At 38.5% G+C, this 16,770-nt stretch overlaps 2 protein-coding genes across 2 annotated transcripts; both read left to right on the top strand.

The window, feature by feature from the left end:
• The first annotated feature begins 4 nt into the window (after window positions 1-4).
• On the top strand, window positions 5-1,196 carry LOC112138877 (immunoglobulin lambda-1 light chain). Its single transcript, XM_036210971.1, has 3 exons — window positions 5-97; window positions 465-773; window positions 841-1,196. Exons 1-3 carry the CDS (start codon window positions 37-39, stop codon window positions 1,101-1,103), a joined length of 633 nt encoding a protein of 210 aa, XP_036066864.1. The 5' UTR covers window positions 5-36; the 3' UTR covers window positions 1,104-1,196.
• A 10,015-nt stretch (window positions 1,197-11,211) lies between these two features.
• On the top strand, window positions 11,212-13,046 carry LOC112138878 (immunoglobulin lambda-like polypeptide 5). Its single transcript, XM_036210972.1, has 3 exons — window positions 11,212-11,681; window positions 12,160-12,468; window positions 12,536-13,046. Exons 1-3 carry the CDS (start codon window positions 11,624-11,626, stop codon window positions 12,796-12,798), a joined length of 630 nt encoding a protein of 209 aa, XP_036066865.1. The 5' UTR covers window positions 11,212-11,623; the 3' UTR covers window positions 12,799-13,046.
• The last annotated feature ends 3,724 nt before the right edge of the window (window positions 13,047-16,770 follow it).

Genomic DNA, 16,770 nt, shown 5'->3' with positions numbered 1-16,770 from the left:
TGAACAGCACACAGGTTTTTGTAGCACACTTTCTCAATGTGTGTGTCGGGCAATGGGTACCCCATCTTTGGATCTGGAACACGACTGTTTGTATCGGGTAAGAAGAAACATTTCTGCTCCTTCAGCTGTTTGTTTGTAGAAAATGTGTTTCAAGTCAGTTACAAATATTTAGAGTTTGATGATCTCACTAATTCTGGAACATCTGCTGGTTTCTGAGAACAAGATCAGATCTGAACTTTAACTGAATTTAACTGAAGTTTGGAGACAAAACTTATAAAATTATCATTTTAAAGGAGGAAACTGTTCACAAAATACTTTTGTTTGTCAAAAGAATGTTTTAAAATATTTTCTAAGGGAAAAAGAGATTTTTTTTCAACTGTGTTTTCTGGGGGATAAAAATAATTATTTTTTTTTAACCGTGTGAGTGTGTGTCTGTGCTGCTTGTTGCTGCTGTCAAACTTCAGATGAGTCCGTAGTGAAGCCCGTGGTGAGCGTGTACCCAGCAGCATCCAGAGTCCCTGTGGAGAGGGGCAGCTCCCTGCTGTGTCTGGCCTCAGCCATGTTTCCTCCTGTGGTCCAGTTCTCCTGGAAAAGACAGAAGAACAACGGACAACCAGAGAATCTGAACTTTGATAGATCAGAGAGGCTGGATCTCAGAGAGTCGGGATACAGCGCCTCCATCCTGCTGATCCATCAGCAAGAGGACAGCTCCTATAAATACATCTGCTCCGTCAAACATGAGGGGGGAACAGTGGAGGTCCAAACACAACAAGGTAATGAAGGCTTGGTGACTGTGTTCAACAGAGATTCAGCTTCATTCCGACTCTTTCTCTGTTTCAGAGTTTGCTGCACTTCCAGCTGCAGGTTCCACAGCAGCTCTAACATCCCATCCAGCATCTTCCAGCATTCTAGCAGAGGGAACAGCCTCTGTTCCTCCTCTGGACCTGGTGAAGCTGTCCTTCCAGTCTGAGTGCAGGGTGAAGCTGCTCTGCCTGCTGTACACAGTGCTGATAGTGAAGAGTCTGGTGTACTGCTGTGGACTCTCTCTGCTGATGATCCTCAGAAACAAGGGAGCATCCACCAACTCCAAACATGCTGACTGACTGTTTTCTGATCCTCTTTTCTCTCCATCAAATCTCATCCTTTCATCTCATTCATCACTTTGATCACAGCTCTCTAATGTTCTTAATGACTTGAAATGTAACTGTGTTTCTTAAAATAAACATAGATACAAGTTGTACAAGTCCTCTTTAAATACATTAGACTGTGTGTTTTTTATTCTTTCAAGAACATAAACATATCAAAAGTTTCCATGAATCAGAATAAAGACAGAGAGCAGAGAGAGAGGTTGATGAGTGAACAGCAGCAGATATGAATCTGCTCTCAGTGGTTTTTATTACAGGAAATTCTGCTGAAAGACGATCAAACTTCCTGCAGATGTTTGTGTTCTGCAGCTTCATACCGTTATTTGTGGCTTCACAATTAAAAAGTAACACAACACACACATATATTGTTTGCTGTTGTAATTATGACAAATGTCCTCATGATTTTAGTTTCAGACATTGAGTCTAGTATTATCGATGTTTTCCGTCATGAGGGAATCTGACATTTGTTTGCACACATCTGAAAGAGTTTGGGAAAGACTCCTCCCAGTTGGTGAGCACAGAAGTTCAGTGAACACAGAGCACATTGGTGCCGTCTGCCTTCTTCATGCTGGTTCTCTTGAACAGAACTGTGACCTGGTTTTTATCCATCACAAAGTCATTCAGTGGAACAAGGGAGGATTTCAGTGCTGTGATGTTCTGGAGAAAATCAGAACTTTCAAAGCAGGAAAAGAAGTTATTAAAACATGAGGTCATTCTGAGTCTGAAACACCTTCAAAAATGACTTGTTTGTCTTCCTCTGTCTGCTTGTTAATGGAGGTTTTAGATTTGAACTTTGACAAGCTCTGATATCACCTCCTGATCTGAGCTTCAGTTTGTTCTTTGGAGTCATTTGGGTTTTTCTTTTTCCATCTATATTTATTCAGAGATGGTCTTTTTTATGACAGTAATAGCTTAACTTACATTGACCGTATACTAAGTTCCATAAAAAAAAAATGTATTGTGTGCATGTTTTTTCATCTTACATTTAAAAATAACTGAAATATCTACTTGAAATGATTAATAATATGAGTAGAAAAAAGTTACTTTACATTGAAGCAGATCAAGAGCGCCCCCACATGGCTGTTTAAGGGCTTCAGTGTGTTCAATGATCAGAATCTTTGATAAATAACTATAGTCAGTATAGATAATCTGCAATGCAGCTGAATGGTTCCATTTCTTTTTATCAGAAAAATATCTATAAAAAGGAAGTTTAGTTGTACTTTATTTTTTCTCCACAGTTGTTAAACATCAGATCACAGTGTGTTTGTGAACATGAATGTGTTTGAGTGTTTGTGCATCATGTGACCCAGATTGTCTTCATCTGCTGTCAGATTCAAATCAGGAAGATGAAGCCACACAGCAGCTTCAGCTGAGCTGTCAGTCTGCAGCAGCAGTCTTCTCTGTGAGCTGCAGGGGCTGATGGGAGCTTGGAGGAGGAGTCACAAAGCACGTGGTCCTGCTGTCATCTCACAGCTCGTCCTTCTCTGTCCTCAGCTGCATCAGAACACCACTTCTCCTCAGGTTCACCAGAGGAAACACGGCTGAACAAAATGCTTTTCCTCCCAGCTGCTGCTCTGTGCTGTCTGTGTTCAGGTGAGTGTTTGCAGCCAATCAGGAGCCAGCCAGGTCTACCTGGAACAAACACTGTCACCCTGACCTTCACCTGTCTGTCTGTGTCTCTGCAGCACTGGTTACCATGGCAGCAGAACTCATTCAGGAGGATTTAACATTGACCAGGAGAGTTGGTCAAAGTGTCTCTTTCAGCTGTGGAGGAACTCAGGGGTGTTATAACAGCTACAGACTCTGGTACCAGAAGAAAGAAACAGAAACATTCAGAATTATTCTTCAGTTCTCTGAAAGTAATGGTAACATATATAACGATTACAGTCATCCTCAGAAAGATGATTTCTCTGCTGGTAAAACACAGACAGGATGTGAATTGAAGCTCAATAAAGTCAAAGTGGATCATTCAGCCTCCTATTACTGCAGCTGCGTGAAGAGAGATCTCCACAGTGAGAAATGATTCCTGCAGGCTGAACAAAAACCTGCAGATAAACAGATGTTAGTGTTTGTGACAGAAAGAGAGCAGGAAACCACAGCCAGGTTCACATGTTTCTCCTCCATCTCACACAGACTCACAAACACACTGAACTGAGGATTAAGAGATTAAATGAAAACAAAGTGAATTGAAATTAACCTTATTTTTAAAAATAGGTCCATGCAGATCAAATTGCTTTATAGTTAAAGAAAACAAAACAAAAAGACATTCAAAATGTAAACATTTAAATGTAAATACCCACCCTACACCATTCCCCCCCCCCCATAAACCCCATGACCACACCATGAATGCATGAAATCATGACTGTAGTTATTAAATAAACTCATGGTTTGGATCTGCTGGGAAATGAAATAATGAAATTATGAACATGTTATAATTACAAACAGATGGTTCCTTTGTCCAAATTTGTGGATTGACAATACTCTTTTTATGAATTCATAAACACAGAAATCACAGTTTCTGCAGACACAGAAACTCAGAAATCAGTGAGTCTGAAGAAAGTTGAGTTTTCAGTCTGTTTTAAATGTATTGATTATCAGCTGATCAGAGAAACACACAAAACAAATAAACTGTAGATCTGGTAAAGTTCTGATAATCTGTGTTTTCCAGATGACGTCTTGATGGACCGTCACCATCTTCTGTCCTTTAGTCCTCCTGCTAAACCTCCAGAAAAGTCCTCAAAGCTGTTAATGCTGAGTCATCATTTAGAGAACATCTGCTGCTCTAACAGCTTTTAGATCGTCCTCCTGAAATGATTCTCTGCTTCTTCTTGTTTTGAAACTGGAAATTTTCTTGAGGAACATAAAAAAACTCTGAAATTTTATCTTCAGTGTGATAACAAACACATTCAACATTACAGGTCTTTTATTTCTCTAACCACAGTTTTCTAACACATCTGAAAACAGCAGACTGTAAACATTTATAGACACAAAGCCTTTACAGATTTACAAGTTTATTCAATTCAATGCCTGATCCACCTCAACTGGATCCTCTCAATGTGGAGGAGAAGCGGCTCTACTCCGAGCTCTCTCCGGGTCATGGAGCTTCTCACCATATCTCTAAGGGAGGCCCCAGACACCCTCCGAAGGAAGCTCATTCAGCTGCTTGCAGTTGGGATCTCGTTTTTTCGGTCACAACTCAGAACTCATGACCACAGGTGAGTACTGGAGCAAAGATCCAACAGTAAATTGAGAGCTTCTCTTTCTGGCTCAGCTTTCTCTTCACCAGAACAGACGGCTACAACAACCGCATGACGGCATACACCTCGTCTTTTCTAATCTTAGCTTTGAGTTACGTCTGTATGGTTACCAATAATAGATTTTAGAGACGTTTCTGTGCTTTTTATACACTGGATCAATGATCAACAAACTCGAGGCCTGAATGAATGCAAATACAAAGTATATTATTTATGAGACTTTATTAACTTTATAAGTAAAATTGACATATACTGAGTTCACAACTAAGATTATGTAAGCTATTTCATTCTTAACTTGCATTGTTCATATTTTCTTTTGAAGACTGTCTGACTCCTGGTGAAAAATCACATCAGAAACAACAAAAGCGTGAAGACAAAATCCATCAAATAGCCAAAATAACAAGATAGACCAATGAGGTACAAACATTTATTAGTCATGGGGCAAATGGTCCTCAACATTTTCATCAAACGATAATTTTGTCACATTTGGTGCCTTGCAGTGTTAATTTCAGACACAGTCTGCTTATCTTTATCTTTGGAGAGTTTTACTTCCTTTTTTCTTTTCTGTCTAAAAATGACTCCTGATGTTTTATTTAATCTTTTATTCATTATCCACAACCTGACAACCTTTAATAAACTTTTATGTCCGGCAAACACCTACAACCTGCGTATACACACTCATCGACTGACTGAGCAACACTGCATATAACAGATGACAAAGTAACACTGGAATGCAATTTATCATCCTGAAGAACACAATATCTGTATCATCTGGTTGAACTTCAAACTTAACTCCTGAGTCCGAACTGAATGTACTTTTCGTTTTTCTTTGTGTGACCACTTTCTGTTCTTTTTTTTTTTGTCTATATCATATCCACCTTATTCCTAGCCCCCATGAGCCTTTGCGTGAATTATGGGCAGGTACGTGCAGAGGGGAGGCGCTGGGTGCTCGGGCACCTGCCCCTTTGCCCCTTGATGCCCAAAGTGCCCTTTTGTCAACGTGCCTTTTTCTTTCTTTCTTTTTTTTTTCTTTTTTGTTGTTGTTGTAAATATGTTTGGGAGAAAGCCTGTCTGTGCTCCTTAAATAAAAAAAAAAAGAATTTCAATTTCGGTCCCTGGATCACGTGATCCGCGTAAACTTGCCCTGACCTCCTCGGAAGCATCAGAGCTGCAGCCCTGAAGACCTGACAGTACGATAAGAAGTGGCCAAGGACCGCTGAGTAGGTTATCCAGCGGTATTCGTTGTTCAATGTGCAAATTGTTTGGTATATTCTTGGAAAATGACAGACAGTGAAGTGGACATGCTGTGTGTGTTTTGTGACCGCGCGTAAGTGCAGCTTCGGTGCTGGAACTTTCTGCCAGACCTGCTGTTCAGCCTGCGCGCGAGGCTGCAGGGTACTCTCCTATTTAGAACGAGCATAACTAAATCGGTGGATAGTATACATGTGAGCACATCTACTTATATCATAGTCCAGAATTTTTTGCTTTGACCTGCTTTTGGAATTTTTAAATCCATGCAGTACAAGCTAGGAAATTTTCCGGCCGAAAATTGCAGTTCACAAAACCACTCGTCAGCTTTAAAAAAAGAGTTAGTTGTCGTCTAATTTCTCCACTAGTCGATTACTGATGATTTATTCTACATCTCCTGTAATTTTCATGAGAAAAAACAATTAGCAGATACTGTTTTTTAATTCGCAAGCCTCCGTGTCGAAGAATTGAATCCTGGAACCGGAGGTCACGTGACCAAATCTAGCAAGCTGATTGGCTGCAAGCGATGTGTACAGGCATACAGGAGTAGATTTCTGTATGATTATTTGATAATATTGACATTAATATTGATTTAATACAAAATTTGTGACTTAATTCTTGTAGTTCGCTTGATTAGCTTTCCAACGATACCCTCCTTTCGTGGATTGGACAAATAATGAGAAAGTTACGACAATTTAAAGACTCTAATCTTTGTTTCTGGTCACAAAAATATCACTGTTTTGCTGTTTATTCAGGAATAAAATTATACCCTATTTTTGACCGCTTAACATGCCATAACTTTCTTATTCTTTGAGCTATCTTAATGATTTTTATACCGTTGGAATGATCTCTTTCAGCCTGTTCCAGTGATATAAATATCAGAGCAATCAACCTAATTTGAACATTTTTGTCACATACCTACACCAAGATAGGCTAGTTGGGCTGCGTGTGCCGTCCACATAGGCAGGTGGGGGAGGGAACACCCTGCAAAACGAGGCTAAAAAAATAAATAAAACATCGCTCAAAGTCTAGAGCATTTAGTTTAACGTTATATAGGCCCTCTAAAAATTTGGATGATTTGGTTGATTTAGGAGCAGTTAACGTTTGCTCTGGTTACTGTTGTAATGTCCCTTCATCCGATATTTTAAAGTGAATTTTTAGATTAGTAATCTAGCGTTATTTGGTTACAGTGTCGGTTAATTTTGAATCGTAGTTTGTCTCCTTGAAGCTAGCAATCTGTGTTTTGTAAATATGGGCTATATAAAAAAAGAATATGTACAAATGCAATTAAGACACATTATTTCATATAATTTATTATTATTATTATTATTTACTAATGAACAATAATTAAGGGCAGATCATGAATCAGAACCATATATTGTAAGGTATGTTGTACGGTGCTTCAAATTTTTGTTCCATGTGCCCTTTTTTTAACTTTGAGCACCTGCCCTTCCAAATGTCTCTGCACGGCCCTGATTATGGGTGAAACTTCCGGTAGACGCTGGAACTCGCATGTATTTACATTACAACTGTGATTGAACTGTAGAGCTGACAGCGCAATACCTTTGTTTTGATCTATGACTACATATAAATGTTGGAAAAACCAGCTGTCATGTCTTAAAAGAGGCGACGTAACAACTCCGGTGCTGCTAAAATTGAAGGATTGGAGGATGACCTAAAAAAACACAACAAATACAGTAGTAGCATTTTTAGTTACTTTCTCAATTCAACTGCGGCAGGTGGCGAAACTGTGAACAATCTTAAAAGTTCACATCATAATTTTTTATTTCTGCCTATTTCTGCCATGGTTAGCACACAGTGCTGATCAATTGTAACGTTATCTCTTCTCTTGTGTTTACATGCTGCGATGAGAGATGCATCGCGCGGTGAAGCTTTTGACCGTTTCATGTTTTGACAAAATCAGGTTTAAACATGCGTAATTTTTGAATTGCTGATACCAGGAGATGCAGCAAATACACACGAAATATCTTTTCTGCTCTTGTGACACTGCTGTCAGCAGGTTAAGCTAGTTTCATATTCGACATTCGTCACACATTCAGTAATGAACGGCTATATTTCTCAATCGCCTTTGCTAAAAAACACAAAAAATGTTTTTCCTGAGAGATAATAAAACAATCAACATTCCACATTACTTTTAGCAGCAGCTCGGGCAAAGCGCTCCGGCTCCGCTCACATTGCAGCGGCGTTTGCGGTGGTCTGCTCGTTACGTGGATCGTGAATAATAAAAACGAGTCATGTGAAACATTGATTGTTTTATCATCTGACAGTAAAACATTTTTGCTGTTTTTTGGTAATTTATCTCATAAGAGAAATAAATAACAGAATCTAAATGAAAACATGCTTTAATGTTGATTAAACATAAATATGTATATTTGAAAACAGAACATTTTGAGTTTTATCTCAAAACTTTGACTTTTGTTCTAATTTTAGTGTCAGTTTCACCAATGGGTTGATGTCCCTCAGGGTCAAACACAAACTCAGAGCATTCATGCAGTGTTGGAACAAATAAGAAATAACTGTCTGACTTGGAAAACACACATAAACCTCAGAAAAACACATTTTCCAAAACCACATAAACGCAGAAATAACTTTCTGCAGCTAAACTAAAGTTATTGTATTTTTAGGGCATCATCTATGAGGAGACGCTGATTAACAAGGATTATTAAAATAACTTATTCCCGCTTGGTGGGCAAATAGTTTTATGGCCCCCCGGAACATAGTTTGGTCACCCCTGTACTAGAGAATATTTTGTTCACTTCACATGAAAATGGAAAATTTTAGACCAAAGGAGAGAAATTCATAAAATAATATTAAACTTTAAAAGTTGAACTGTGACCTAAAACCTGCAGAATTAGAACAAATGTGCAATAACACTAAAATAAGTTAAATTTAAGGTAATTTCTGACAAACAAATGAAAGAACATTTTTTATGTAGCATTCTACAACACCATTCAGAATACCAAAATGCTTTACAATAACACGAGATAAAAGGAAATGTAAAATTGACCAAATTAAGAACAAATATTAAAAATTACAGTATAAAATTGTAGCGTTCCACCCTTGGAAACAACTGTGATAACCTGTGTTGACCCTTTGGTCAGGCAACTTTTATTTGGAGTGCATCTTCTCAAGTCGATTTCAGAGGATCAGCCAATGAACGTTTAGATCCCGCCCACTTTCAGTGATTGACAGACAGAGTTATTATTTGGAAAAAGCTCATCATGAAATAAATACGTCGTTCTGAAAAACAACATTGTGAAATAAAAAGGACACTTTGGAAAACAGTAATTTTGAAATACAAGCTTTTACAAAAAAAAAGAAACCCCACATGATTATAATAATATCCAACATGAAAAAAAAAAATATTATGATAAATATTTTTTATTATGAAATGTTTTAAACATAAACATTATGTTTTAAAGTAAAAATGACATGTATTTCATAATAAAATGGTCCATTTAAATTTTAATGAAATGTATTTCATAATAAAATGGTCAGTTATTTATTAAACAGACTTTTATTGGAGTGTTGCTTGATTAAATAATGTTGTATTTATTTATATAATTATGAACAGTTTAGGCTTCCATACAACACACACCTAATGGATCCACACACTTGGCATTCCTCACTTTAATATTTTATCTGTCTTTTCTTCTCATTTATCTATTCTAGTCATTAGTTGAAGCTATATTCTATCTTCCACATATGTTCATTGCTTTCCATGCTTTTACGTCCAGTATTTCTGCTTGTTTAACCTCATGTTATTCAATAAATATTAAAAAGGACGTCGTTGTTCAGATATCATTATTTGTCTTCTTTGTGGTAAAGTCAATTCAAAGGGTATGAACGACCTAAAGTTGAGAGACTTATTAATTGATTACTTTTTATACTAACTGGTATTACAATTGCAACAACACATCATCAGTATAAAACTAACCTGTCTCACGACGGTCTAAACCCAGCTCACGTTCCCTATTAGTGGGTGAACAATCCAACGCTTGGTGAATTCTGCTTCACAATGATAGGAAGAGCCGACATCGAAGGATCAAAAAGCGACGTCGCTATGAACGCTTGGCCGCCACAAGCCAGTTACTTTTTAACCAATTTTTGGATTGAATACTTCATATTCACCTCTTTCACACTACAATACATATCCTGAGTACGTACATATACTACTCTTGCTGAACTTTATTATTTTTTTATATTATTTTCACAATTTATGCATTGACTACATTTACACACAAGCTCCATTAAAACACACTTTTTCCAGCAATAACACAAGACGAGGATCAGATGTTAAATATGTATTTTTGTTTCATTTAGCATGTTAAAAATGTCACTGAATTGTAATCAGCTCTTGTCAAGGCATCTAGTGATAACCCCGCCCACATTTTACAGTATTCTCAATACCTAAATAAGAGACGTACTGATCATTGATTGTAATGTAATTTCCAGTAATGAAAATTGTGCTCTCTTCAACGGGAACACAAACGATCATTTCTACGTCACAAATCTGCAAAAACATGACACTAAAAAAGGAAATCGGTCCGGTTCATTCCAGAGCAAACTGGAGGGATGGTGACCTAAGAATGAACTTTAAAATTTTTTTTTGCTATCTCAGACACATAGCAGCACAAATGATCATTCCAACGGCACAAACCAGCACAAACATATAACACTAACAGCTCTGCTTATTATGTTTCATATAGGTGGGGGGTCAGCTTCACGATGGTGTGTAAGCACCTATACTCACAGGTGCAGCTTCATGGAAAGCTATCTAATTGATTTTTTCAATTTCCTGCATAGATGAACATTGACGAGTTTGAATCGTTTTTTTTTTTAATGATTTCCAAAGAATCGTTACATCCTTATAAGGTACTGATAATTGTATCCTTCATCTTCAGCCAAAAAACACTTTTTTCCTTTTATAAAAATAGATCAATCTAAACAGAAAGATGAAGTTCATTTATTGAAGGTAAAAACTCTTAAAATCAGAAAACAACATTGACAGCTGAAATAAGGACAATGATCTTTAATAAAACGGTTTAAAACTGAACATGAACAGTTACTTTAAACTCCCCAAAAAACAATGAAAAATGAATAATGTTCACTTAAGAAACTATTCAATCGGTCAATAATATTTGAACGGATCTCCACCTGAAGGCTGATGCTCAAACCAAACCAGCAGATGAAGTTAGTTGTTGACAAAAAGAAGATCTCTGACTTCTGTTGTTCTTCATCTAAACATCCAAAAGTTTCTCTTTTCTTCAGTTCACTGCAGAGACTCCTCACATCCTCAGAGAAGAAGAGTCTCTGTCCTGATCTTTTAGTAACTGATCCTTCCAGAATGTGAATGTGGATATCAGCTTCTTCATCGTCTCCATCTGCAGTCTTCATTGAATCAGCTTCTCTTGTTTCAGAAACACAAACTGCTCTGGTTCAGAGAATGTTCTGTTCAGACAGAATGTGATTCCAACCCAAAGTGTGGTTTTCTCAGAGGAGCAGAGATCTTTCTGCTTCTGTTGGACTGCATGAAACCAGCAGAGACCAGAACTGAGACAGAAACTCTGAGAGTGGAAGTGAGCGCTCTGAATGCTGAATGTGTCTGTGTTTGGACTCCCAGCAGAACTGTGCTGCTCTCTCATGTTCCTGTGGTTTCAGGAGGATCAGAAGAAAACACACTGATGTACTTCAGGATAATTGCACACGTGCACAACTCTACATTTCCTCTTTCATGCTGTCACTTCCTGCATGAATCTTTATCTAATAACTGCAGGAATATTTGTCATTTTCTTCCATCATTTCACACAGCAGTTCACCAAGTTCCTCCACTGCAGACAGAGACAGTCATGTTGATGTGAACATTAGAGAAACTCATCATGGAGCTGAAATATCATCCTGATTCACTCAGATGACACTTGAACAGCACACAGGTTTTTGTAGCACACTTTCTCAATGTGTGTGTCGGGCTATTACTACATCTTTGGATCTGGAACTGGACTGTTTGTATCGGGTAAGAAGAAACATTTCTGCTCCTTCAGCTGTTTGATTGTAGAAAATGTGTTTCAAGTCAGTTTCTGCTGCTTCAGCTTCACATGTTAGTTTGTTCATCATTAGCAGAGAATTCATCAAGCAGCCATTGTTACAGAAGAAAAGCTGAATCATTTCTGCAAACATGTTGAAATCTCACTGAACAACTAAACTGATTCTTGATTTCTGCAAATATGAGTGAAGTTACAAATATTTAGAGTTTGATGATCTCACTAATTCTGGAACATCTGCTGGTTTCTGAGAACAAGATCAGATCTGAACTTCAACTGAATTTAACTGAAGTTTGGAAACAAAACTGAAGAAAATGATCAATTTAATGAAGGAAACGGTTCACAAAATACTTTTGTTTGTCAAAAAATGTTTCTAGATGAAAAAAAGAGGCTTTTTTTTAACTCTGTGAGTGTGTGTCTGTGGTGCTTGTTGCTGCTGTCAAACTTCAGATGAGTCCGTAGTGAAGCCCGTGGTGAGCGTGTACCCAGCAGCATCCAGAGTCCCTGTGGAGAGGGGCAGCTCCCTGCTGTGTCTGGCCTCAGCCATGTTTCCTCCTGTGGTCCAGTTCTCCTGGAAAAGACAGAAGAACAACGGACAACCAGAGAACCTTCCTTCTACTGGGACAGAGCAGCTGGATCTCAGAGAGTCTGGACGCAGCGCCTCCATCCTGCTGATCCATCAGCAAGAGGACAGCTCCTATAAATACATCTGCTCCGTCAAACATGAGGGGGGAACAGTGGAGGTCCAAACACAACAAGGTAATGAAGGCTTGGTGACTGTGTTCAACAGAGATTCAGCTTCATTCCGACTCTTTCTCTGTTTCAGAGTTTGCTGCACTTCCAGCTGCAGGTTCCACAGCAGCTCTAACATCCCATCCAGCATCTTCCAGCATTCTAGCAGAGGGAACAGCCTCTGTTCCTCCTCTGGACCTGGTGAAGCTGTCCTTCCAGTCTGAGTGCAGGGTGAAGCTGCTCTGCCTGCTGTACACAGTGCTGATAGTGAAGAGTCTGGTGTACTGCTGTGGACTCTCTCTGCTGATGATCCTCAGAAACAAGGGAGCATCCACCAACTCCAAACATGCTGACTGACTGTTTTCTGATCCTCTTTTCTCTCCATCAAATCTCATCCTTTCATCTCATTCATCACTTTGATCACAGCTCTCTAATGTTCTTAATGACTTGATACAGATTCTTCATCAAACTGTGTCAGTAGATGTTTTGTAAAGTTGTAACTCTTCTTTTTTTGTTCTTTTTTATTTTAATTTTCTGTTTATCTACAGTCATTCATGTTCTTCACTTTCACTTGCAATGCTATTCTCAATAAACTCAAAGACAATTTTCTTGTTTCTCCTTTAAAGATGTTTAACTGTAAGTTTATAATTCTTTCAGGAACATTCAAATATAAAAAGCTTTCATGAAGTAGAATGAAGACAGAGAGTTTGATGAGTGAACAGCTGCAGCAGGAAATATTTGAAACAGAAAATCAAATTTCCTGCAGTTGTGTTTGTGTTTTCATCCTCTACACTGGTTCCTGTAGCTTAGAAACAACATACATATTTGTTTTTATCTGTGTGGAAGCCACAGTGATTAGATTACGCAGAAAAGATACAATCAGTCATTTGTAGTTTATTTATAGACACTGTTGTTTAGTTTGTGCTTAAATTGAGAAAGTTACAACACAATTGTTAACCCTTCAGTTGTTTTCAGGTCAAAATGACAGAACAGTCAAACTGAACAGAAATCAGATTCTCAAAGTCTTAGAAATGTCTCTGTTCAATCAGTAATATAAACAAGACAAAGCAGGAGGTTTTCTCACAGACTTACTTTGACTCAATTTGACTCAAATGTAACATTATTGTCCCGTGTATGGACTTCTGGAGGCTGCAAAGCTTCTGCAGATGACAGTAACCAGAATTCTGTGTGTGGAAGTCATGAGAGCGCGTTAAAACGTTGAACAGGTTCCAGAGATGATTTATTCAGATGTCCGCATGAAAACTCTGATTTAGAAGAGGAAATGAAGGACATATCAGAGGAAGAAGATGAGGAAGAAGACAACCCATAGCAGAATGAATCGTCTTCAGAAGAGGAAAAACTCTTGGAAGTTGAAAGAAAGACTTTCCTTTTAAATAACTCGGACCTGGTCTGCATGTGACAGACATGTTATGGTGGCAGAACAACATGTCATGAGGATGACCTCAGGACTGATACAATGGGATCATTTTGAGTCCAGACCTTTCTTAAGCCATCAGAATACTCAACAAATACCATCTTTCCAGTAAACAGTAACACAACTGAAAGTATAATAGTAACAAGTGGTGTCTTGAATAAATGCAGTATGTCTGCAGAGGAAGAGGAAAAACTCAGGTTTTAACACCATTCATCGTACATGACAGGTTGCTTCTTTAAGCAAAATAAGATTTGGTTTTCAAAATTTCAAATAAGACACTTATACTAGAGGTTTTAATGAAGACAAGTCATTTTGACCAGGAGGACACGCGGTGTAAACAGAACATGAGGACAACATGAAGGTTATGACTTGGTCCTGTAACAGCCATTTTTGTCATGATGTGTGGGGGGATGGGCTTTATAGCTTCCATTTTATATGTTTAGCTAGTTTATTTTGGTGAACAAAATTTATTTTATAAATAAAAAAATATCATTAAAGCTTCCAAGAAGCAGAATAAAGACAGAGCAGAGAAGAAGACGGGTTGATGAGTGTGAACAGCAGCAGATGGGAATCTGCTTTCTGTGGTTAATATTACAGGAAATGCTGCTAACAGACGAAGACTTCCTGCAGCTGTGTGTGTTTGTGATCTGCATCATCCACACTGTGGGTTCATACTCAACAACAAACACGACCTTTGGGTCTTTATGATGACAAATGTTCTCATATGTTGGTTTTCATTTGAGAAACTGGAGTCTTAACATTATGTATAACAAAAAAGTTTTTACAGAAAGACTACATTTGTGAAAAACTTCTTTACACAAAGAAATCTCTCCTTGTTAGAATAACTGCTGTCTGTCTGTATATTTTTAAATTTAAAATAAATAATGCATGATTTGGTTTGGGAGCGTCTGATAGAATTAATAATAATAAAGGAAGAAAAACATAATCATTAGACTTCTTCATTGAAACAGCTCCAGAGCGCCCACGTGTGGCTGTTTAATCACCACCATGTGTTAAAAGATGAGAACAGTTTGTTTGTTTCCAACCATTCTGTGTATTTTCCATCTTTATGCTTTATTGCTGCTAATAATCTGGATCAAGTGTATTCAGACAATCTGAAGGTCTGTATTGACAGAACACAAAACAGCTTTAAGGAAACATTTAAAGCCGACAGAGTTAAATGGGTGAATGTTATAGAAGAATTGACTGATTGTTCCATTGTTGAATGAAAAGATTCATCAATTAATGTGAAGTGAATTTGTCTTTGTGTATTTTCTCCACAGTTGTTAAACATCAGATCAGTGTGTTTGTGAACATGAATGTGTTTGAGTGTTTGTGCATCATGTGACCCAGATTGTCTTCATCTGCTGTCAGATTCAAATCAGGAAGATGAAACCACACAGCAGCTTCAGCTGAGCTGTCAGTCTGCAGCAGCAGTCTTCTCTGTGAGCTGCAGGGGCTGATGGGAGCTTGGAGGAGGAGTCACAAAGCACGTGGTCCTGCTGTCATCTCACAGCTCGTCCTTCTTTGTCCTCAGCTGCATCAGAACACCACTTCTCCTCAGGTTCACCAGAGGAAACACGGCTGAACAAAATGCTTTTCCTCCCAGCTGCTGCTCTGTGCTGTCTGTGTTCAGGTGAGTGTTTGCAGCCAATCAGGAGCCAGCCAGGTCTACCTGGAACAAACACTGTCACCCTGACCTTCACCTGTCTGTCTGTGTCTCTGCAGCACTGGTTACCATGGCAGCAGAACTCATTCAGGAGGATTTAACTTTGACCAGGAGAGTTGGTCAAAGTGTCTCTTTCAGCTGTGGAGGATTTCAGCAGTGTGATCGAAATCATGTTTTCTGGTCTCAGAAGAAAGAAAATGAAACCTTTACAACAATTGTTGGTATTGATAAAAGAAACTGCAGTTTACATAAAATTTATAGTCATCCTCAACTAGATGATTTCACAGCTGAAAGTACAAAGACTGGATGTGAATTGAAGATCAATAAAGTCAAAGTAGATCATTCAGCCTCCTATTACTGCAGATGCTGGAAGAAAGATCTCCACAGTGAGAAATGATTCCTGCAGGCTGAACAAAAACCTGCAGATGAACAGATGTTAGTGTTTGTGACAGAAAGAGAGCAGGAAACCACAGCCAGGTTCACATGTTTCTCCTCCATCTCACACAGACTCACAAACACTGAACTGAGGATTCAATGAAAACAGAATAAAATCTAAGTTTTATTTGTAAAACAAAAACTGCTTGTTATGCCACACTCAAAATAACCAAGAATAAAAACAAAAATATAAACATTTAAAAGTAAAACCAACCCACCCCTTTGCCCTCTGCTTTTCCTTTTTTTACACAAAAATCCATGACCTCACACACAATGAGTACAGGTTTGAAAGAGTTTTGCATGTTTTTTTTGTGTATTTTTGGGTGTGTCCAAATTCGGGTGCTGCATCCTTCTGAGACCGCAGCCTTCGCGATCGCCAATGGCTGGATCCTTTGCAGTGCTGGTAGACCAGATGTTAAGTGCTGTGAATCTGGATGGTCTAGCCTTGATAATTCCCGCCGTTACAATCGGCTAATGTCCTGTAGCCTAGCTAGAAATCGTGAGTTTATCGCATGTTGGGAAGCATGGAGAACGAAATTATTTTTTCATATCTCGATCAACTTTTGCTTTTGGAGAAGTGGTGTTGGCGGTCCAGGACAGGTCCTCACTGATGTGCAGCCCGAGAAACTTGGTGCTCGTCACTCTCTCCACTGCAGTGCCGTCAATGATCAGTGGCAGGTGTTGAGTGTGGCCCCTCTGGAAGTCGACAACAATCTCCTTGGTCTTGCTGACATTTAGCTGGAGGTTATTGTCTCTGCACCATGTTGTCAGCAGGTCTACTTCCTTCCTG

Source organism: Oryzias melastigma, unplaced genomic scaffold (assembly GCF_002922805.2).
Source record: "Oryzias melastigma strain HK-1 unplaced genomic scaffold, ASM292280v2 sc00339, whole genome shotgun sequence".
Lineage (NCBI taxonomy): Eukaryota > Metazoa > Chordata > Actinopteri > Beloniformes > Adrianichthyidae > Oryzias > Oryzias melastigma.
The sequence above is the reverse complement of the archived record's forward strand: the minus strand, read 5'-3'. Positions and strand labels throughout refer to the sequence as shown.

Bases quoted from the DNA above. Each gene is read 5' to 3' on its own strand.
- LOC112138877 (XM_036210971.1), top strand. From the start codon at position 37: ATGTGTGTGTCGGGCAATGGGTACCCCATCTTTGGATCTGGAACACGA. The intron at 98-464 runs GTAAGAAGAAAC...GTCAAACTTCAG, and splicing joins AACACGACTGTTTGTATCGG to ATGAGTCCGTAGTGAAGCCC. The intron at 774-840 runs GTAATGAAGGCT...TCTCTGTTTCAG, and splicing joins GGAGGTCCAAACACAACAAG to AGTTTGCTGCACTTCCAGCT.
- LOC112138878 (XM_036210972.1), top strand. From the start codon at position 11,624: ATGTGTGTGTCGGGCTATTACTACATCTTTGGATCTGGAACTGGACTG. The intron at 11,682-12,159 runs GTAAGAAGAAAC...GTCAAACTTCAG, and splicing joins AACTGGACTGTTTGTATCGG to ATGAGTCCGTAGTGAAGCCC. The intron at 12,469-12,535 runs GTAATGAAGGCT...TCTCTGTTTCAG, and splicing joins GGAGGTCCAAACACAACAAG to AGTTTGCTGCACTTCCAGCT.